At 40.1% G+C, this 22,046-nt stretch overlaps 2 protein-coding genes and 6 non-coding genes across 9 annotated transcripts; 7 read left to right on the top strand and 1 right to left on the bottom strand.

Moving 5' to 3' along the window:
- The first annotated feature begins 60 nt into the window (after nucleotides 1-60).
- On the top strand, nucleotides 61-3,396 carry rpl4 (ribosomal protein L4). Its single transcript, XM_026927442.3, has 10 exons — nucleotides 61-207; nucleotides 877-1,048; nucleotides 1,170-1,276; nucleotides 1,515-1,653; nucleotides 1,958-2,082; nucleotides 2,171-2,300; nucleotides 2,480-2,636; nucleotides 2,838-2,921; nucleotides 3,032-3,152; nucleotides 3,242-3,396. Exons 1-10 carry the CDS (start codon nucleotides 205-207, stop codon nucleotides 3,332-3,334), a joined length of 1,131 nt encoding a protein of 376 aa, XP_026783243.1. The 5' UTR covers nucleotides 61-204; the 3' UTR covers nucleotides 3,335-3,396.
- LOC113534839 (small nucleolar RNA SNORD16) lies at nucleotides 695-791 on the top strand. Its single transcript, XR_003403533.2, has one exon. It is a non-coding gene; the product is annotated as a small nucleolar RNA SNORD16 (small nucleolar RNA).
- On the top strand, nucleotides 1,343-1,440 carry LOC113534840 (small nucleolar RNA SNORD16). Its single transcript, XR_003403534.1, has one exon. It is a non-coding gene; the product is annotated as a small nucleolar RNA SNORD16 (small nucleolar RNA).
- LOC113534844 (small nucleolar RNA SNORA35) lies at nucleotides 1,756-1,885 on the top strand. Its single transcript, XR_003403537.1, has one exon. It is a non-coding gene; the product is annotated as a small nucleolar RNA SNORA35 (small nucleolar RNA).
- On the top strand, nucleotides 2,340-2,408 carry LOC113534850 (small nucleolar RNA SNORD18). The gene has a single exon (XR_003403542.1). It is a non-coding gene; the product is annotated as a small nucleolar RNA SNORD18 (small nucleolar RNA).
- LOC113534851 (small nucleolar RNA SNORD18) lies at nucleotides 2,693-2,763 on the top strand. Its single transcript, XR_003403543.1, has one exon. It is a non-coding gene; the product is annotated as a small nucleolar RNA SNORD18 (small nucleolar RNA).
- A 2,508-nt stretch (nucleotides 3,397-5,904) lies between the features above and the next one.
- LOC113534852 (small nucleolar RNA SNORD18) lies at nucleotides 5,905-5,974 on the top strand. The gene has a single exon (XR_003403544.1). It is a non-coding gene; the product is annotated as a small nucleolar RNA SNORD18 (small nucleolar RNA).
- Nucleotides 5,975-8,579: 2,605 nt separating this feature from the next.
- map2k1 (mitogen-activated protein kinase kinase 1) lies at nucleotides 8,580-21,498 on the bottom strand. Of its 2 annotated transcripts, XM_053234924.1 has the most exons (12): nucleotides 21,127-21,498; nucleotides 13,576-13,786; nucleotides 12,985-13,131; nucleotides 12,689-12,766; nucleotides 12,136-12,187; nucleotides 11,923-12,047; nucleotides 11,075-11,282; nucleotides 10,886-10,950; nucleotides 10,712-10,770; nucleotides 10,511-10,556; nucleotides 10,138-10,252; nucleotides 8,580-9,422 (listed from the first exon to the last, which is right to left on the bottom strand). In XM_053234924.1, exons 1-11 carry the CDS (start codon nucleotides 21,207-21,209, stop codon nucleotides 10,139-10,141), a joined length of 1,188 nt encoding a protein of 395 aa, XP_053090899.1. In that variant the 5' UTR covers nucleotides 21,210-21,498; the 3' UTR covers nucleotides 8,580-9,422; nucleotide 10,138. The 2 variants fall into 2 exon arrangements, with proteins under 2 accessions (XP_053090899.1, XP_026783543.1); XM_026927742.3 differs by having other exon boundaries at nucleotides 8,580-10,252.
- Between the last annotated feature and the right edge of the window lie 548 nt (nucleotides 21,499-22,046).

Genomic DNA, 22,046 nt, shown 5'->3' with positions numbered 1-22,046 from the left:
AGATAATATTTTTTATCAGTTTAATGCAATTTTGTATATATTACAACAAACTAAATAGAAAGACAGTAGTATGTCAGTCGGGAGGCGGAAGTGATGCTGGTCGGATGTATATGGTTATGAGGGAGTTCTGCACTCCTCCTTTTCTTCCGTGGCCGCCATTGAGTTAGGAGCGTGGTTCCTGGCGAGCCGTGAATTCTTTTAAATATGGTAAGAATATTTGTTTGTTCTTGCGTCTCTCTCAGCATTCGTTTACAGTATTGTTTTATAGCGTTCATTTTATGTTATGTGAAATATTGTGCGGGTTTTGCGAGACATCCAAGTTGGTTTATGAGAAGCCGGGGCTGAAGGGACACGGCGGCCATTTTGTACACGGCTCGGCCAAGATACACGTGTGATGAGTGGCTGATCGCTAGCTAGCGGCCCAGATAACACGAGGAGCGTTTATTGCAGATACGACGGAACTGTATTCAGTCAGTTTTAATAGTTCTGGAGGTTGTGCGTTTCAGCATGGCGCTGGTTGTTTGAGATTGTTGGCTCAGTTTGGCAAACTAAGAAGTATAGCTAACTTAACTGGTTAACATTTAGCCGGACTGAGCAATATTAGATAAAGCTTAACGCAATCGACACATTCAAGGGACATTGGTGTTCAACTGATATGGATATGAAGGGCTCACACTGATATGGATGTAAATCTTGCCATGATGGTGTAATTTGCGTCTGACTCTGTGATCAGTGACAGTTGCCTGCTGTCTAATGCTGGCGCAGAGGATTGAGACATCTAAGACTGAGCAAGAGGAAAATGATCAGCGGTTATTGCCAGTGTCACGTGAACTCAATGTATAATTTCAACTCATGTATTATGTGTTTAATTGACAGGCTTGTGCCCGACCGTTGATCTCGGTCTACTCCGATAAGGGGGAGACTTCAGGCAAGAATGTGGTGTTGCCTGCAGTGTTCACTGCTCCCATCCGCCCAGATGTGGTGAACTTCGTGCACACCAACATGCGCAAGAACAAGCGCCAGCCCTATGCTGTCAGTGAGCTGGCTGGTGAGTGTTTAACTTAACTAGAAGTCACAGGGCTTTGCTTCATTTCCAGACCTGATGCAACTCCTTTTCTTGTGATATATCTGTAGTGTATTAGATTTTAACACTTAGTTTTCTTTCTCAGGTCATCAGACCAGTGCTGAGTCCTGGGGTACAGGCAGAGCTGTGGCTCGTATCCCCAGAGTGCGTGGTGGCGGTACCCATCGCTCCGGCCAGGGAGCCTTCGGAAATGTATCCTTACTTATGCTCTGGCTTGATCCTAACATTTGGGACAGATGCAAGTGTCAAGTACTTGCTTGCTGTGATGGTGTAATTTGCGTCCTACTCCGCGCATAGCGACAGTTGCCTGCTGTCACATGCTTGCGCTGAAGGTTGACGAAAATTGAATCTGAGCTACTCCACAAAGACCCTGAGAAACTGTTTAGTGGTGTTTTTCTAGTGCAGTGTGTTTGCCTTGACTATAGTGCAGATGTGTCGCGGTGGCCGTATGTTCGCCCCCACAAAGACCTGGCGCCGTTGGCACCGCAGGATCAACGTCACCCAGAAGCGCTATGCTATCTGCTCTGCCCTGGCTGGTTCTGCCCTTCCCGCTCTTGTCATGGCTAAAGGTGAGTGGTGTAAAGCATAGGCTTGTAGGATGTACAGATTAATGGACTAATTGATGATATTTTATGTTTAATCTTAAGCGTTCTTTTTACACCAGTGTGCAAGTGCACTGTTTACTGAGGAGGATGGCTGCATTATGTGCATTCTTCCATCATTACAGTGCTAGATGAGCCTCAGTTTGCAGAAGGGCTGCGCCAAATATTGGCACCTCCCTTTCGAAGACTGAGAACATGCCTGTCAAATTCGAAGTGAATACAGGCTGTTAATTAACTGTAAGCAGGATGTTAATTTCTTGCTGTTGTTTAGGTCACCGCATTGAGGAGATTCCTGAGGTGCCACTTGTTGTTGATGACAAAGTTGAGGGATACAAGAAGACCAAGGAGGCTGTGCTTCTGCTGAAGAAACTCAAGGCCTGGAATGACATCAAGAAGGTGACACTTATCTTTTCTATCCTCCTACAGTCCTTTTGATCTGTGTAAGTTAGCAGCCAGTTTCATCGTTCATGCTTCCACCCAACAGGTTTACGCCTCTCAGCGCATGCGTGCTGGCAAGGGTAAAATGAGGAACCGCAGACGTATCCAGCGCAAAGGGCCATGCATCATCTACAACGAAGACAACGGTGTCACAAAAGCTTTCAGAAACATCCCAGGTGGGTTTTGGTCACCTTTCAGTCATCATTATTCATTTCCAGCTGTGATGAGTTCCACTTCTGGTCCGTGTTTATGAATCCTGTGATTTTTTTGGAAGTGCTGAGTTAGCTGAATTGAGCAGGTTTCTGCTGCTACAACTCAATTTGTCATGATGTATAACTTCTTATTTTGCCCTCAGGTGTTACACTGCAGCGTGTGACTAAACTGAACCTCCTGAAACTCGCCCCTGGTGGTCACATCGGTCGTTTCTGCATCTGGACTGAGGCTGCCTTCCGCAAGCTCGATGACCTCTATGGCACCTGGCGTAAACCTTCTTCACTCAAGGTCGACTACAAGTAAGTTTCTTTTCATGCACTACCCTTTCGAAATCACAGCTGTGAGATTTCCTAAACTACAATGATGAGCTTCTACTTCTGGTCCGTGTTTATGAATGCCATGATTTTTTTCTGAAGTTCTGAGTCTGTTTATTGCAATGCAACTGTTTTCTTGTACGTGTGCTGCCTGTGTTTTAAATCAGTTTTTCTCAATTTTTAAAGCCTGCCAATGCACAAAATGACCAACACAGATTTGGGAAGAATCCTGCAGAGTGAGGAAATCCAGAAAGCACTTCGTGCCCCCAAGTATGACCTGTCTCTCATACACAGTTGACACTCCTCATATGTATTAAGAGTTCAAGCCATTTGCTTTTGTCTTCAATTCTGTGCATCTAACAAGAACATGTCATTTGTAGCAAAAAGATTGAGCGCAGAATTCTCAAGAAGAACCCACTGAAGAATCTGAGAATAATGATGAAGCTCAATCCTTACGCCAAGACAGCACGCCGTCACGCCATCCTCAAGCACAAGCCTGAGGTGTGTATTCTGAAATGAATGCACCTGGTACATTTGCACATTTTACATTTTCAGGTGAAGCTAAGATAACGATTCCTTTTACTTTGCAGATTAAGGCTAAAATGCTGAAGCCCAAGGTAAAGAGGGTTAGGAAGGTTAAGAAGGTCAAGACTCCTGCACCTCCTGCTCCCGCAAAAGAGTAAAGCTGTGTATGCTGCACCTCTGACAATGGTTCCAACAATAAACAATGTCCTGAAAAGTGAAAGTTGTCGTGTGTTATCTAATGTCATTTTATTAGGATTGGGTGATGTGGCAATATCATGATAAATTCTCACAATACATTTTAGTGTTTGTGTTCAGTATGTCTGCAATTCATAGGCTTCGTTGCCAGTATAAACTACATGTTAAAATGTAAATTTTGTCCTGAGTGTTTCCTTTGCTCTTTCCTATTTTTTATTTTTTTTTTTTTTGAAGATATTGCTCATTTTTCCCCACAGGTTTTTAAAGCACAACACTTGCGCTGGCAATCCTAAATGTGTATTTTAGTGGTGGTGTTGCAGTCATCACCCACACCTAGAGGAAATTTGTTCTCATGTACCGTTATTTTGTGAAACATTGTTTTCAAGGGGGGTCCTAGTTACATCATGACATTGCATTCTTTGGATGAAATATTCAAAATTATATGAAATAAGCTCTTCAGAAAAGGCTAAAGTGACAAATTGATTATCAGGCTTGACTGATGTATGATTTTTCATGATTTTTTTTCATTGTTTGTGGTTTTAAACATTCAGGTTTATCTGTTAAACAAAGCTTGATTGAACGCTGGTTTATGGGATAGCGCCCATGTGGATATGGTTCAGTCATACCTCCATATGCACTTATACCCCAACTATTTTACCAAAACAATACATAAATGATGAGTGTAACCACATTTATCAAATAATGGATGTACCCATACTACATTAGGATAAAATCCAAGGTGTGTATAAATGAAATATTGTTCAAATACATGACAAATGGTTGTCTTCAGTTTGTTTTTAACTGTTGATGCAGTTGTCTAGTGATTACTATAACTGAGCACTGAGTGTGTCTTCCTAAAATACTACGTATGATAAACCTCAAAGCATTTTGATAAATCACAGGATGCTTTACAGGTCTTGGTCAGCTATTTATAAAGTAAGCTGAGTAAATCTGGTCTTCTGCTTAAGCTGGTGTGTATTATATACCAGTGGTTCTCAGAGGGGGGTTCAGGGCCTCCATTTTGAGATTTGTTTTTGAGATCTGTTCACATTGTTACAGTGGTGAGAGGTTAAGTTTTTTTATCATTATTAGGCGGTCGCTTGAATTGAAAAAGTCAAACCCAAACCTCAGTAACTCAAAAACATGTACCCTTTAAATTTTGTCCACTTGAACAGAATGTGTTCTGTCTGTAGAAAGTTCGGGAACTTGGTTACATGGCCCAAATAAATAGTCAACATAGTAGTGTACTTTAAATCTAATTAATCTAACATCTGGATAGTTGAATTGTGTTTGTAAAAAAACAAATTTCATTCATTCATTCATCTATCTATCTATCTATCTATCTATCTGCCTATCTCACCAGTACTTACCAAACTGTCTCGGATAGCTCTCCCACAGCGAATCGGTAGTAAGCGGAAGTGACGTTTTCCTCCTTATATAAACCCTTGTGAGGGCTGTTGTAGGTCTCTCTGTCTGACTGATGCCGAGTAGTTAGCGTCTCGTTCGGAAAGTTGTTGCTGCTTAAAAACGTGGTAAGAGAAGTTATTTCTACATGGAAGATACTTTGAAATGTTTCCAGTTATAGTATGAGAACTTTGTGGCGCGATGGATTACAGTTGAAATGTAATTGTTGGGGGCGAGTTTGATAATTAAACGCGCGCGCGTGGTGTGTAATATAATAAGCCTAGCCGTTAAAATATTTTGGCTTCCACAGCAAAATATATACATAGTCACTGTTGATCTTGACGCTAAGAGTCTCACAGCTGCATGGCGAATAAATAGTTTCACTACTGGTTTTTAACACTCAACCTTATTGTCTGTGCACGTGCACCCTGTGGTAGCGTGGCAGAGCATTGAGCTCGACTTCTGTTTGTTCTTAAGATCATCCTTAAAAATGGATTTTCAAAAAAGGCCTTTCCTACTGGCACAGTGCAAGTGATCAAGCTGGAAAAGATGAATGAAATTTTGGTGTGTTTTAATGATTTATCATGTTTCCCATTTTGATGTTTAAAATTTATTTTAGCAATATTGTGTTGCAGATGAATACTTAAAGCAGCACTGTGTAACAGGTGATTAGAAGATGCACTGACTTGAACTTTTCTCTGCAGCATATTGATGCCTCTAACTACCTGCAGAGCAGCAGAGATGATTGCAAGGGTTTTGTCCACTGAGTCTAATGAAGACTGCTTTCTTGCAAGCCTTCAGCAAAGTCCTGGGTATGATGAGTTCAAGATTTTGATAAATGACAAGTCAAAGTTTTTCATGCAGAGAGAATGTTCTGTACTTGAGTATTAAATGGCTTTTTTACCTTTTTCTTTACTTTTTTGCCAGGTGACAATTTGATCATGCTACTCTGCCCTGATTAAAGAAACTGAATGTTGGTGTAGTAATCCTGATCTGTATGGATGGTGTGTGGCACCTGGTGCAAGCCTTCCACCTTCAAGCTGGACTACTAGGCATCTTGTACATGTGAGTTTCGTTTGGGTTTGAAGCACTGCACTTTGTTGTAGAATTGCCTTTGTGCCTTCTGAGTCTACAATGATGAGCTTCCACTTCTGGTCCGTGTTTATGAATGCTGTGATTTCTTCTGAAGTTCTGAGTCAGCTTGAGAACAAATTGAATTGGTTTAGATTCACAAATGCTGACTTAGGGTGATTAATGCTCATTCTTCTGTTTAAACATGGCAGCATGCGTAATGGATCCGGACGTGATCTTGAAGAGTAACAAGAAGGAGTCAAGGTAAGGCATGTGCAACACGCTAGGCTGGAAATACAGTCATCATAATTAAATAGTTCACATCAGTAATCTCAGAGGGGTATTCACAAATTACAGCAGCAATCCAAAAAGTGGAGTGTGCAAGCAAGAGTATTCAGAATAATGAAAAATAAGCAAAAATTCAGTACTAGGGCAGGATTTTCAGAACAGTCCAATATAACTTGCATGTTAACAGTGCTGTTTCACTTGCAGTTTGGGGAGAGAATTTCAAGAGGACTCTGGGGGGGTGGGGGACAAGAGGAAATGGACACCAGCTCCAAGACCTGTATGGTATGACTGCACTTTCCCAGTATTGGCTTGAATACATATGTAATTGGTTCTTCACTGTTGGCATGATGTATCTTAGTTACATTAGTTTAGTGAATTTTTTTATTTTCTCTAGTGCATTTCATAAGACTGACCAACCAAGACTGCATCTTCTTTAGGTTTAATGTATAAAGTAAAGACTTCTATTTAATACACTTATTCACAGATCAAGGCTAAGATGCTGAAGCACAGAAGTTTAGTCCAAGATCTCCACCAGTTCCTGCAACAGAAGGGCTTCATTCACATATTGCTACTTATCTAGTTTCAGCCAATAAAAAACTGCAAATAACTTTACCTTGGTGTATCTTTGTGTGATGGTGGGTTGTGTGGTGTGTGGTTTTTTGTTTTTTTTTTGTTTGTTTTGTTTTTTTTCCCCTCAAATCAGGATTAAATGGTGCTACAGGAAGTAAACCACTAAAATATTGTAAAGCTTCTACAGCACTGGAACTGGTGATTAGTTTACAGTGCCTGCCTACAGAGTACAAGGGAACTGATGCCAGTCTTCTTAATTGAAGTGCACTTAAGTAAAATGATCAGTTTAATGTATTTTCAGTCAAATAGACTTTATTTTTTTATAATTTAGTTTCAGAAGATTCCTCAGCTGACAAACTGTAGTTCTGCACAAATCATACATTGGAAATGGTCAGAGGAAGTTTGAACAAAGTCTTACATGGAAGAAAAGCCTTAGTGTTGTAATCATGTACATTTAATAGCTATTTAAAAAAAAAAAAAAAAAAGGCATAAAGACTACAGTTGTGACCAAGTTTAACGGCAACCATTAATCTGAACTGAAAGTATTAATGTATGAAAATGAGGTTGAAAAATAGTATTGCCAAAGATGTAATAAAAGCCATTAAAAAATTTAAACATATTTAAATGCATCATTTAATGTTTTATCATGTCCAATGTTCCCTGGAATCCACTGCAACCTTGACCAGTATAAAGTGGTTATTGAAGATGAATGCCCAATAAAATACCAAAATGTCCATCCATGGTACTTTTAATGTACATCCTTTTATCCTTATTTTTATCCTTATCCCTATTCTCTCACCACTACCATATTTGTGTACTATGCTGTTACAAAAATGCAATACTGGAGAAACAAGCCCTGTATGTTTCAACCTCAGAATGAATGAAAATCTGGAGGAGATATGTTCATAAACGGGAAGCGTTGCTTACTGCTACTGCATTTCTCAAGTTCACAAGTGGGATTTCAGTCTCAATCTGAATAATGTTGAACACTTTATTAGGAACACTATATTAATACTGGATAAGGCTTCCCTTTGCTCTTAAAACAGCCTCAGTTCTTAATGGCTTGGATTCTACAAGATGTTGGAAACATTCTTTTAAGATTCTGGTCCATGTTGATACTACTGCATCCTGCAATTCCTGCAGATTTTTCAGGTGTACTTTCACGTTGCAAATCTCCTGTTATACCGCATCCCAAAGCCGTTCTATTGGACTCAGGTCTGGTGATACTGAAGAACAGTGAAGTCCTTGTGTTCATGAAACCAGTTTGACAAGACTTTTAATCTGTAACGTGCATTATCATGCTGGAAGTTGCTATGAGAAGATTGGTAAATTGTGGCTATGAAGGGATGTACATGGTCAGCAACAATACTCAAATAGGCTGTGGGAATCAAGTGAAGATTGATTGGTATTAACAGGCCCGAAGTGCATCAGGAAAACCATTACGCCACCTCCACCAGCCTGGACTGTTGACACAAGGCATGTTGGGTCCATGGACTCATGCTATTGGTGCCAACCTCTGACCCTACCATCTGTGTGCCTCAGCAGAAATCGAGATTCATCAGACCAGGCTATGTTTTTCCAGTATTCAACTGTCCAGTTTTAGTAAACCTATGCCTACTGCAGTCTCGGCTTTTGGCTGACAGAAGTGGAACCCGACATGGCCTTCTGCTGTTGTAGTCTATTTGCCATGTGTTGTGTTGTGCTATGTGTTGTGCATTCTGAGATGCTTTACTGCTCACCACAGTTGTACAGTGTGGTTATCTGAGATACTGTAGCCTTTCTATCAGCTTGAACCAGTCTGGCCATTCTCTGTTGACCTCTCTCATCAGGCATTTCCATCTGCAGAACTGCTGCTCACTGGATGTTTTTTCTTTATTGCAACATTCTGAATAAACTCTAGTGACTGTTGTGCATGAAAATCCCAGGAGTTCAGCAGTTACACAAATACTCAAACCAGCCTGTCTGGCACCAACAGTCATGTCATGGTCAAAATCACAGAGATCACATTTTTCCCCCATTCTGATGGTTGATGTGAACATTTCCTGAAGCTGCTGGCCCGTATCTGCATGATTTTATGGATTGCACTGCTGCCACACGATAGGCTGATCAGATAATTGCATGAATGAGTATGTGTACAGGCACTCCTAATAAAGTGCTCAGTGAGAGTATAGCAGGGAAACCAAGAGCTGTTCATTAAGTTCATTAACTGGCTAATTAACCAAGTTAGCTTAGGAGGCATGTTGGGTAACTGGAAGTATGGTTATCACATAGTTATCCTCTAATTATTAGCATATTCAGACCACGATAGGTACAATGTTGTGAATAAACAAACTAAGCTCACTCATAATGTGCCTCAAACAGGTTTTGTATAGAAGTGTTGATTAAGGTTTTAAAAATGTAAAATTCCCTGTGGTGGCATATTTGGCCCAAGTACCATTGTATATAATCATAATACCCATTTCAAGATGAGTTAACCATTTAAAAATTATGATTTTTGATGCTAGGTGTCTTCAAGGATAAGGGCAGGGTCATGAGGATAATTGACCACAACAACGTGCTTTGGTTCTTTTAGTAAGGCTTTTAAGGCTTGTCTTAACAGTACATTGTTATAGTTTTATTAGAACCTGGTTTTAAAAAGGTTGGATGCCAGTAAATTTGGCCACAAGTACTTGTTTAATCAGGTAGTCTTATTCCATCTGGTGCATCAAAAGTGTAACTGCAGAAACAACAACAACATCATTAATAATAATAATAATAGTAATAATAATAATAATAATAATAATAATAAAAGTTCTTCTACATTCCAATTTTATACTAACCCATTTTAACAAATGATTACTTTGCTATTACGCTGACAATAAGTTTAACTGCTGTAATAAAAATCAATTAAAAGCTAAAAGCTAACTGAAGTGTTCATCTTATCCTAATGTGTAAAAGAGGCCTTGGTTTTGCAGTACCCTGGGACCATGCTTTGGCTGTGATGCAATAGATTTTTACTTTATAAAAATATGCATATTTTCACTCAAATGGAGAATTGTAGTGCCCTCAAACAATAAACATTTTTATAAAAGGGCAGTTTTGTTTATACAATTTTTAAATATTCTCTGATATGACCTAACCTGCAATTCAACAGAATTATTTGTAATGACATTATTTTGGGGGGAAAAATTCTGAGCTTCAGATGTTCAAGACCACTTTGAGTGTTTTTTTTCCAAGTAAACCTTGACATCTAATACAGATTGTGGGTCTTGTTATGATTCATTAACCTCAGTTCAATACTTATAACATCAAAATAAAGAATTACAAGAGGCAGTGACTGACTACTGAACAGACTGCTGTTGAATTGGAGCCCAAATAAAAACATTGCTGTGTGTGTGTGTGTGTGTGTGTGTGTGTGTGTGTGTGTCTGTGTGATTAGGTAAAGTAATTCCCTTTTATATCCCCACACTGTGAGTTGGGGTCCCTGGCTGATTTAAGCCTATGGTGCTGCAGAGCCACCCGGCAAAATCCACTTCTTCTGCTTCTGACGTCTTAATGAAGGGATGGACCTACAGAGAACAGAGTTTAGCATAAAATTAAAAGAACTAAATTATAAAGTCAGTCTGTTTTTATAATAACCATAGACAGTACAATGTATTTAAAAAAGTCTGTCAAGAGTCCTTTAGACATGTAAGATGCTTATCTTCCCGAAGGGGTTCTACTTGGAATGATCTCTGATAGGGAAGCATTGTTGTAGTGTTCTACATAGTACATTTTGACCTTTTTTTTTTTTCTAAAAGTGCATATGACATTGTAAATGTTCTCACCATCAATTGCTTCAGATCTGCCCTCTCTGCTGGGTTTTTTATTAAACTGAAAAGAAAGGTTAGTCAGTTAGTCAGCAGGCATTCATGTTTCAACCACAAGAGGGCATAGTAAGTATTAGGCACTGAAATAGCTCATGAAATACCACGTTGCAGTCCAACATCATTACAGGCCTTTAAAGCTAAACCACAGTTGCCCCTTACCATTTGTTAACGAAATCTTGAAATTCCGTGCCAAAGATGCTTGGCAGCTTGGGTGGTGGCTGAAAATAGAAAGGTTCAGTTATGTGCAAAGAGGCCAGCCATTCAATCCACATCTTAATTTGTTTAGTGTCAAACCATGGCCTAGTTATCTAGCTGAGAGTGCTGAGTATATACCTCATTGACAATGTAGTCAAGCAGCTCAAAGATGGCCATCGGAGGTCTGCTGTCAGGTCCGTATGCTACAAAACAAGACGACCGTACAAGGTTCTTATATTTGTAACAAATAATAGGTAAAGTATATCGTCTGCCAAAATAAGGCTGGAGTAATGGTATTATTCAGAAATAGTTTGCTCGAGCACTCACAGCTGCCGGGCCGTCCCGGGGGCCTGGGTTTGGGGGAAGCCTCACTGGATGAGGGGTCACCCTCCATGGGAAGGCCAAAGATTTGCTCCAACTCCTTAGCATCAGGTGGTGGGATGGGGAAGCGACCAATGGCCATCTCCACCAATGAAAGCCCCATGCTCCAGATATCGGACTGCACAGAGTAGTGTGTGCCCTGCAGACGCTCCGGCTAGAGAGAGAGAGAGAGAGAGAGAGAGAGAGTCTGAGCCAGCAGGAAGGGAGTAACAGCCCAAATAAGCAAATATGACACACTACAACTCAAACATCCAGATAAGAACCTCGGCTGAGAGAATTTTCCTCAAGTGCAGTCAGTGCAGTTATTCACAACATGGTGACACTAACATTGTGCCTATTCATTCACATTTTATGGATTTTCTTCATAGTTTCCATTTCCCTATAGGTATAGGGAACATGGAAAATCAAATGCAAAATTCACTGATGTAGTAAAAGGAAAACACCTCATTAATATTCTACCCCTGAGAGAAAAACTTCTTTCTTTTGAAAGAAAATATAGAGTAGGATTTGTGGTTAGTCCCAGTCATTAGGGATACACAGTCATATATGCAAATGTAAACTAACAGAAAAAATATTTTAGATATATTTAAAATACATTAAATATATTTTATGGAGCAGTTTTACAGTTTTGATCAACTGTATCTGAAAAAATATAATGGTAAAATAATAGTAGGTACAAAAGGATTCATTCAATAACAAGCAGTGAGAGCTCAAAGCTATGAAAATAGTGCAGATTACTTCCTATAGCTACCAGGGTATTGGACTGACAAAGGAAACATGAGAGACAAACTCACAGACATGTAGGACCTCGTGCCCACAAATGAGTTGGCCATGGAGTCGATGAGCTGCCCACTCACGCCAAAGTCACACAGCTTAATCTCTCCACGTGAGTTCACCAGGATGTTGGAAGGCTTCACATCTGCAAGAGAAGAACCGGAACTTGTATAATAGTGAAATGGTCTGGATGGAACGGAAAGATGTCAGTAAGTGAGAGTGAGATTGCTCACCTCTGTGCATGATCTTGTGCTTCTCTCTCAGATACGACAGCCCTTTTATCACCTGTGAAAAGTAGCATATGACACATTAAAGACAAGCAAAGGCTCATACTGTGAAAAAAAATGCAATCTCTACACATCACCACAAATAAGGACTGATGAAGAGTATCGTTTAGTTTGGCCAAAAATAAAATCTATACAATTTCCTGTATTTCCTATTTCTATACAAATACATTTGGGGTAAGATTCATTCATTCATCCTCAGTAACCACTTTATCCCAGTCAGGGACGCAAGAACGCCAGCCCATCACAGATTTTTTTTTTTGTCAGCAACAGTAGCCTTGTTGATCCAATAAAGAAGCATATGTTAGATAACAAACATATCTTGATCAACTACTTTTTGAGTAAAGACAAATCTGTGTAAATTTCTTTCTCGGCCAGATTTCTCCTATAAGGCTAGGCAATCGTGAGTGCATTTCTTTGCGATCAAACCATGTGAATTCATTCCAGGTGTATTAAATTGAAATGTGTCTATGTGCATGAGAGTAGAAAGTGTAGTACGAACCGCAATGCTAACTTTGCCCAGTATTTGCTCTGGAATCTTGCCCGCTTTCTTCAGTGATTGGTCCAGGGAGCCACCGTCCTGCATTACAAGTGTTTATTAGTTATAAAAACATGCAACTGATATAGCTTGCATAGAAGTATAATGTATACTGACAATATTTAGGCTTTGGATAGAATATAAACTTGCCAGTAATAGAATAAATTTGAAGCAAAACCTAGTGTAATTAATGAATTTAGTCATTTTTCAGTTTAATTGGATTGTATTATATGATGTGTGTAACAGTAAGACAGCTGTACCATGTGCTCCATACAGATGCTGATCTCTCCGTCACTGTAGAAGGCCCCGTAAAATCCCACAATGTAGGGAGAATTACATTCATGTAGCACCTGCAGCTCTCGGATGATCTGGTTCCTGATGGCTGGCTTGATCTCCAGGTGGATCAGCTGAGCGATCACAGAGGAGAGATGACTGATAGAAACTACAGTCTTACACAGCACTGAGCAAGTGAACACCATAATTTAGTGAGTGCTTATTGTTCTAACCTGCAATTAGTTAGTGATAGCATTAGAGCTATTCCCAGTACATGGGACTTATACAAAGAGCACAATATGTAATCTAACTGACCTCATGTGCTATAAAAAGATAAACTGAAATAAAAAAAAAAATCAATGCCTTTCAGAAACATAAGAGAAAGCAGAAGAATACCCTTGTCTAGCAACAGCTATACAAAGAACTTCTGCAAAAATATCTGTGGAAGGATGATAATTTGACTATGTAAGACTGTATAGTTAAGCAGGTAACAGGTTAGATAAATGATCAAACAGCATAATTCTTTCCAAAATATGAAAGCGATCAAATCTGTTGTTAATTTTAAACACTGCATGTACCTTCCTGGCCATGATGAGTCCAGATGGTCTGTGCGAGACCTTGAAGACCACGCCACCATTGCCTGCTCCCAACTCGCAAATCTTCTCAAAATCGTCATCTTTCAGCTCTCCTACCTTCTGCTTCTGGGTTAGGAAGGCCTCCAAACGCTTCCTCTGCTGCTCATCTAGCTCCAGCTCCTCCAGCTTCTTTTGCAGGGCCTCTAGGTTTGTCCTACACACACACACACACATATCCCCACACACCATAATTACAATAACAGAAAACAAAGTGAAAAGAAGCTTAAGGAAAAAATATACTGTTTTTAAACCAGAAGGTGAACGTAAAGGGTGGAGCAAATTAATGACCTTCCAAATTCTGAGAGGATCCATGGAATTTGGATTGAGTCATGCAGTATATTTCCAGATTAGGACATAATTCAATATGTCTGTAGAAGCCATGAGAATTTCTCCACTTGGGATCAATGGAAGCAAACATGAAAAACAATTCCGGGATACATTCCTATTGTTCAGCCAAGACAAAGGCCAACAATGATAACTGAATGGGCCATTGTGCACAATATGGCTAAAGTGTTTGTGTGTGTGTGTGTGTGTCTAAAGACAGTTTCTACCTAGAACTCTGCTTAAGGAAGCTGGGAGTTCCTCTGAGCATGTCTGCTTCTCCTTTGGCGCTGTTGTCATGGTAATGTATTTCCTTAGCATTCGATTTGTGGAATGGACCTCACTGACCTTCTATTCTCCATCTCTTCTTCCGCTCCTCTCACACCAAGTTCCTCCTCTCTCCTACTGCAGAGCTGCCACCTTTTGCTCTTCTAATAATCAGCCACATTAAAATAACACTTTGCTCAAAAGTGACAAAACTACTCAAATGCTCGTGCCAAAAATGATAATCGTGATGTCATGATAGTCTCTTGATATGATGATGATGATATGTCTCTTCATTGGTGTGCCTATAAATCATTTTAGCTGTATTGGTGCTCTTGGATAATTCCCTTAAACAACAACACATGCAGTTCTACTTGTCAAGTATAAATGATTAAAAAGATTAAACTCTACTAACTGCATGTCAGGTTAACAAGTAAATGGTGTGTCCATTTTGGTGTAACCAAAATTGTGCACTGTAAAACAAAAAACGTTTTAAAAGAAAAGAAAGCATTGCTTAAGCGTGCTTCGGAGAGCATTTTAAAAAATTCAGATGTATAATACGTTATTGCACTGCCTTGCCAGTCCTAGCAACATAAGAGATGCTCTTACACATAAATTTACATTGAATCTCTCTCATCAGCTGCACACAGATTTTTGTTGTCTCCACCATTCTGTAATTAGGCTGAACATGATGCAGTTTTTGGAGAGCCTTCAAGAGCAAATAACACTTAATCAGGCCAAAACACTGGTTCTCACCACCTCATCCACACCCGTAGGAAGAAGAGGGTTAAGTGTCCTCATTTTCTCCAACAAGGCGGCATAACCATGGTTACAGGGCTGCTGCGTGGGTGTGCGTGGGTAGAGTGGGTGGGCTATGAAGTGGAGATGATGATGGAAAATGGCTCTGAGACACTGAAGTAGAGAGAACACTCCATATCTTACGTAGGAGGTGCAACAGCGACTCGATACCCACCGCCAACTGCTCACTTGAGCATGACTTAAGCTCATGTGTTGCATTCATGATGGGCATGAATGCTTCTCTCGTCTCATGCATCACAAACAAAAGGTCTAACACTATGGTTTCACAGAGCATTGTATATGTTTATAGTACATATATAGTTTAATAGAAAACCAAAATTCATTCCAACTGTAACATAATTTTCATATTCTATTCTTTGGGTGGAATTGCAATACACAGGTAGCGAACAGTTAAGTACACTCAAACATGTGTTCAAGCAGGATGTGGATTGATATGATTCTGAAAGCTTGTCCTAAACCACAAACATATACACATTTTACCTAGGGCCAGTAAAGATCCAAGGCCCATGATTAATAATTAACCATGCTCTTTCAGTCACTTGCCTGCTTATCTATGTGTGGGCTGGTTAGTGGTGGAGAAAGATGTGTGTCACTAATGCAGAGATTTACTGTGACCAGGATCAAGCTTGTGCCACATGTTTTCTTATAAATCTCTTGACACATGACTAATTTTCATTACTGAGTCATTGCATTTTCTGTTTTGATGCCTTGAAAAGTGCGCAGTTTGCAACATGTAGCAGATTTTATATGTCACAAATCAGAATTACCTTTGGGAAAAAGCTGCTGTATATAGATGCTATTTTTACAGTAATACGTGTTTGTCAGCATTCTTTCCAAAATCAAGAAAACAGCCGTATGCTGGGCTTCATGTAACTAGTACTTTCTTTTAATGTTGCTGAAGTGGTGGTTAAGTTTTATAAGTCTGAATTCAGTCAGAAATTTCCCATTATGAGTCTGGGTTGAGGCAAGAGTGTATAGTTCAAGGTCTAGTTTTGAGTCTTAATGCATTTTTAATCATAAATGAGTCACTGTGGGGAAGAAAGAAAGATATATTTCCTTGCTTAAAGATTTCTCTTTGATATCTCTGGAGATTTAATGGGGATTCTTACTTCAATTAGGTTTCATTTAGGGTTCAACTTTGTCACAAATGTTTCTTATAAGATTCCTTTTATAGTTCCTAAATTTTCCTAAGACTTACCCATCAATTTTAGAATAGTACCAATCACAGTTTTTTCATTTTTAATGACAGCAAATCAGCTTTTAATAGTAATATTCATATTACGTATAGTGTTTTATGAACATTACTGAGAAGACCCGAATGAGAATAAGATGTCTGAGTTGAGCTCTGAAGTCTCAGTCAAATCACAAATCAGTAAATTAGGCACTCATATTAGTGCAGCTCAAATTGTAAGGCTGAGACTCGATTTCCCATCACTGGGGAAAACTATAGCTTACATTCTCATGTAAGGAGAGTAGCAGCTTCAGTCACTGACACAAATATATTGTGTTGTTATGTTAATGTTAACAAGTCTGTTAATGACTTACTGTAAACCTTTCTCCTCACAAACACACACACATACGCAGTTGTGGCATCCAGTTCCTCTTACTCACCACGGAAGAGGCATTCCACAAAGTCTCTCTATGAAACTAACTTCTGAAGACTTGAATCCCAGGAGCACAGGCATGCATTCCAAAGCCTGCACGCCACAACCTGTCCGGGCCTCCGTAATGGAATGTGTTCTACTTTTTCATCACAGAGAATAACACAGAGTACTCAAAACACCAGTCAATATACACCAATCAGCCATAACATTAAAACCACCTGTCTAATATTGTAATAAGTCCCCCTTGTGCCACCAAAACAGTTCTGACCCATCAAGGCATGGACTCCACAAGACCTCTGAAGGTGTGCTGTGGTATCTGCCACCAAGATGTTAGCAGCAGATCCTTTAAGTCCTCTAAGTTGCAAGGTGGGGCCTCCATGGATTGGACTTGTTTGTCCAGCACGTCCAACAGATGCTCGATCTGACTGAGATTTGGGGAATTTGGAGGTCAACACCTTGAACTCTTTGTCATGTCCTTCAAACCATTCCTGAACAATTTCTGCAGGGTGCACTATCCTGCTGGAAGAAGCCACTGCCATTATGGAATACCCTTGCCATGAAGGGGTGTACTTGGTCTGCAACAATGTTTAGGTAGGTGATACGTGTCAAAGTAACAGCCACATGAATGCCAGGACCCAAGGTTTCCCAGCATCACACTGCCTCTGCTGGCTTGCCGTCTTCCCATAGTGCATCCTGGTGCCATCTCTTCCCCAGGTAATCGACGCACACACACACGGCTGTTCACACGATGTAAAAGAAAACATGATTCATCAGACCAGGCCACTTTGCTCATGTGCCCATTGTAGGCACATTCGGCAGTGGACAGGGGTTAGCATAGGCACTCTGACCGGTCTGCAGCTACGCAGCAAGCTGCAATGCACTGAGTGTTCTGACACCTTTCTCTCATAGCCATCATTAACTTTTAGCCTTCACTTCCCACACCCATCAGTGAGCCTTGTGTGCCCATGACCCTGTTGCCGGTTTACCGGTTGTCCTTCCTTGGGCCACTTTTGGTAGGTACTAACCACTGCATACCGGGAACACCCCACATGACCTGCCGTTTTGGAGACTCTCTGACCCAGTCGTCTAGCCATCACAATTTGGCCCTTGTCAAAGTTGCCCATTTGTCCTACTTCCAACACATCAACTTTGAGAACTGACTTCACTTGCTGCCTTATATATCCCACCCCTTGACAGGTGCCGCTATAACGAGATAATCAATGTTATTCACTTCATCTGTCAGTGGTTTCAGTGTTATGGGTTATCGGTGTATATTGCTGAAGAACTTTTAGTGATTTTTTTTCCCTGACATATTCCACTTTAAGTCTTCACAATTGTGATCACAATCAGACATGCTGCTCTCCCACCTGAATTCCTAATATCTGATGAAATATTACGGAACATCATCTGTTATGCAACCACTGTTCACTTAAATCTCTGCAGTGCCATGTGTAAAGAAAAACGCCTCTGCACCACCTTCCTGCATCTTTCAATCAGTAATTGAGGCAAAAACAGTAAGCCCGAAAGAGAAGTGTCTGAGTGCCTGTGATGGCCTCTGTGAAACAAGAGGCAATGACACGCACCACTGACTTCAGGCCACCAGGGCTTTGATTGGCTCATTGCTTAGAGAGAAAGAGGGGAAAAAGACCTGCCAAACTAAATCAGCAGATAGATAGGGCAGTCCTCCGCATGGCTAGACAAGCTCCAAACAAACCACTGCACAAGATCCTGGCTTTGTTGCTTTGTTTCTATAGATATGACATTGTGAAACAAGATAATTACGGTTGAGCTCAAAGAAGAGGAGTGTGTTGTCGCAATTGTTCAGCAACTCCATTTCGTGAGACTTCGCTTGGTTTCTGGACTCCTTGACTCTCATGTATCCTATTTACAGACCTTCGCAGAACAGTAATACCCTTCTGCGCAAGGTCCTGCTTATTTTGTGGCAACTGAAAACAAATTTATGACACAGCAAGAAAGAGCAGGACACATTATTAGAGAAAAGAGTCACATTGTTGTGTGCTGGCTGCTCTGGACAAATGTGATAAGAGCTTCCTGTTTGGACATCACAGTGGACCTGGCTACTTTAAGGGCTGTGGTTGATTTGCTGGAGAGGAAGTGACACAGATCAAATGCAACAAATAAAGATGAAATACTTGAACACTTTCCTGGAACAGTGTCAATGCAAAAAAAAAAAAAAAAAAAAAACCTGTTAGAGACTGGCACAAAAACGGTGACCTGTAACTTTTTTTCTGTTAATGTTTTTCCATAAAAAGCTTATAGAATTGCTAACACACTGAAAATATATATGTAATGTATGTAGTATATACAATCCCATCCAAAAGTATTGGAACCGCAAGGCCAATTCTTTTGTTTTTGCCATACACTGAAGACATTTGGATTTGAGTTCAAACAATGAATATGAGATGATAGATCAGAATTTCAGCTTTCATTATCTGATATTTACATCTAGATGTGTTAAACAAATTAGAATATGGCACCTTTTGTTTGAACCCACCCATTTTTCATGTGATCAAAAATATTGGAATATGTGACTGACAGGTGTTTCTTGGCACCTTTGGTGGCACACCATCCAATTTTTAGGTTAGTAAAAGTATAAATGGATATTCTTAAAGTAAATTAAAGTAAATAACACAATATTTGGTTGCATATCCCTTGCTTGCAATAACTGCATCAAGTTGGCGACTCACTGACATCACCAAACTGTTGCATTATTCATTTACGATGCTTCAGTCTTCACTTCAGTCTCCTCTTAAAAAATGCGAAATATAAAATGCATGCTCGATTGGTTTAAGGTCTGATGATTGACTTGGAAAGTCTAAAACCTTCCACTTTTTTCTCCTGATGAAGTTCTTGGTTGTGTTGTCAGTGTGTTTTGTCATTGTCTTGCTGCATGTTGAAGTTCCTCCCAATTAAATTGGATGCATTTCTCTGTAAATTGGAAGACAGAATGTCTCTGTATATTTCTGAATTCATTCATTTCTTTGCAATTTCCAGTATGTCCTTCTGATTCTTACTGTTGTGATTGGTTCGCATCTTGTGGTATGGCTTCTATATTTCTGCTCTCAAAGTCTTCTTCAAACAGTTGATTGTGAAACCTTCATCCCTGTCCTGCGGAGATTGTTGGTATATTACTGAGTGTTGTTTTTGAGTTTTTCTTCATAGCTCTCCATCAACTGCTGTTGTTTTCCTTGGCCAACCTGTTCAATGTCTAGTTTTTATCACACCAGTGGTTTCTTTCTTTTTCAGGCCATTCCAAATTGTTGTATTGGCTATGCCCAATGCTTGTGCAGTGGCTCTGATTGATTGTCCCTCTTTTCAAAATGATTTGCTTTTCTGCCATAGACAGCTCTCTGGTCTTTATGTTGGTTTATCCTTTTGAACAACAAATGCAGTCTTCACAAGCGAAACCCAGGGTTCAAACCAAGAGCAGACATTCAGAGCTATTAAAGGTTTAAACAACCAATCTAACAGGGCACACCTGCACAACAAGAAACAACTGTCAGTCATATGTTCCAATAGTTCTGATCACTTGAAAAATGGGTGGGTTCACGCAAAAGCTGCCATATTCTAAGCTGTTTAACAAATCTAGATGTAAATATCAGAAAATGAAAGCTGAAATTCTGATCTGTTGTCTCATATTCATGTTTTGATTGCAAACCCAAATGTCTTAAATGTATAGCAAAAACAAAAGAACTGGCTTTGCCATTCCAATACTTTCAGAAAGTACTGTATAGTCAGGAACACAATGTCATTGAGAGGCATTTCTATTCTTAACAGCACAATTTGGATTGTTTCATGGTTAAATATATAACACACATACCAATTTAGAATAGTCAATCCACCTACTGCATGCTTTTGGTGGGAGGAAACCAGAGAACCAGGAGAAAACCCACACGGACAGGACTGAACCCAAACTCAGGACTGAACTAGGAACTCTGGAGCTGTGAAGCAGCAACGCTTCCCACTGCACTGTACTAAACAGTATGTCAGAATAATCGAACACCTGTTGTATCTAGTAACCTATGGTTTGTTTTGAATAGTTTAGGTTCAGATAATTATTACTACCTTTATTTTGACATACTGTCTTAGCAGGCCTTTTTTGGTTCTATATTATTTTGAATATTAGTTTTGATACAGTAACACGTACAGTTTCATGTTTAAATAGTTAAAACTACAGTAACATCATTCCAATGATACAATAGTAATACCATATTAAATTTTCATAAGGCTGGTTTGGGTCGTAGCTTGATTCTTAGATACTGTAGGACAGCATAGTATACCAAGTATCTAGCACTAAGATGTCAGTATCACTAATAGGCGTCGGCACAGTATAATGCTCTAGGACACTACTTAGTATTATAGTAGGCCTGAGCGGTTTTGATACAAGTCTCCATTAGTGCCGTACTATTCTTACACAGTGTACACTGCGGTACTGTGCGGATTGGGATGTAGCCAGACTACTCACTCTGTGGCCCCGGTTCCGTTAACAGCATTCCCGTCCGGAATCGGGTTGAGCTGGATCGGTTCTGGCTTCCTCCGTTTCTGCATGATGATCCTCAGTGATCAGCTATTCCGCAATCAGAACCCTGTGCAGGAGAGCAACACTAACGCGCTGCCGAGAGAGCGCTATTTGATGAGGCATAGACTATGCAGCTTATCACACACCCACTTATAGCTTTTTTTTTTTTTTTTTATTAGCACACACGCACGGTGTCGACGCTAAACAGTGTGTAAAAGTAAAATGCTCTTTCGAGGCTTGTCACTGTAGAGATGATAGAGCCACAAATAACGTCCACACCAGTGGGTGGATATTACCGCGGACGGATTCAGGCTCGCTGCGTCACGCAAATATTTACATCTGTCTTCCGAGCAGCGTGGCTGAAGAGCGGACAACTGCGCCATCTGCTGGTGCACATGCGCTACTGTGCCGTCAGACTGGGAGCTAATTTATGCTGGGGGAAAAAGGCTGATCTTCATCCTGATTAGTGGTTACAATCAGCTGTTTGATTAGGTTTGTGAGTTTAACATTAATGGTGGTGGTAATAATGAGATCATAATGAGTTTTTCAGTTTTACTTATAAAAGTAGAATTGGTTAAACTTGGTATAACAATACTAAACTGATTTTAGAACATGAAATTATGTTAATTTAGTCTCAGTCAGGGGGCTTAGTGGTTAACACATTTACCTCACACCTCCAGGTTTGGGGGTTCCAATCCCGCCTCCGCCCCGTGTGCACGGAGCTTGCATGTTCTCCCTGTGCTTCAGGGGTTTCCTCCAGGTACTCTGGTTTCCTCCTCCAGGTACTCCGGTTTCCTCTCCCAGTCCAAAGACGTGTTGGAGGCTGATTGGCTTTTCCAAATTATGTGAATGTTTGTGCAGTTTTG

This window comes from Pangasianodon hypophthalmus, chromosome 6 (assembly GCF_027358585.1).
Source record: "Pangasianodon hypophthalmus isolate fPanHyp1 chromosome 6, fPanHyp1.pri, whole genome shotgun sequence".
In the NCBI taxonomy this organism is placed as follows: Eukaryota; Metazoa; Chordata; class Actinopteri; order Siluriformes; family Pangasiidae; genus Pangasianodon; species Pangasianodon hypophthalmus.
Note: the sequence above shows the minus strand (reverse complement) of the source record. Positions and strands in the feature narration are given on the sequence as shown.

Coding starts and splice junctions, on each gene's coding strand:
- rpl4 (XM_026927442.3), top strand. Junction 1,049..1,169: donor TGCTGTCAGTGAGCTGGCTG/GTGAGTGTTTAA, acceptor TTTCTTTCTCAG/GTCATCAGACCAGTGCTGAG. Junction 2,301..2,479: donor AGCTTTCAGAAACATCCCAG/GTGGGTTTTGGT, acceptor TTTTGCCCTCAG/GTGTTACACTGCAGCGTGTG.
- map2k1 (XM_026927742.3), bottom strand. CDS start 21,209: ATGCAGAAACGGAGGAAGCCAGAACCGATCCAGCTCAACCCGATTCCG. Junction 11,283..11,922: donor GCACGAGGTCCTACATGTCT/GTGAGTTTGTCT, acceptor CTCTCTCTCTAG/CCGGAGCGTCTGCAGGGCAC. Junction 10,771..10,885: donor TTGACTACATTGTCAATGAG/GTATATACTCAG, acceptor TTCTATTTTCAG/CCACCACCCAAGCTGCCAAG.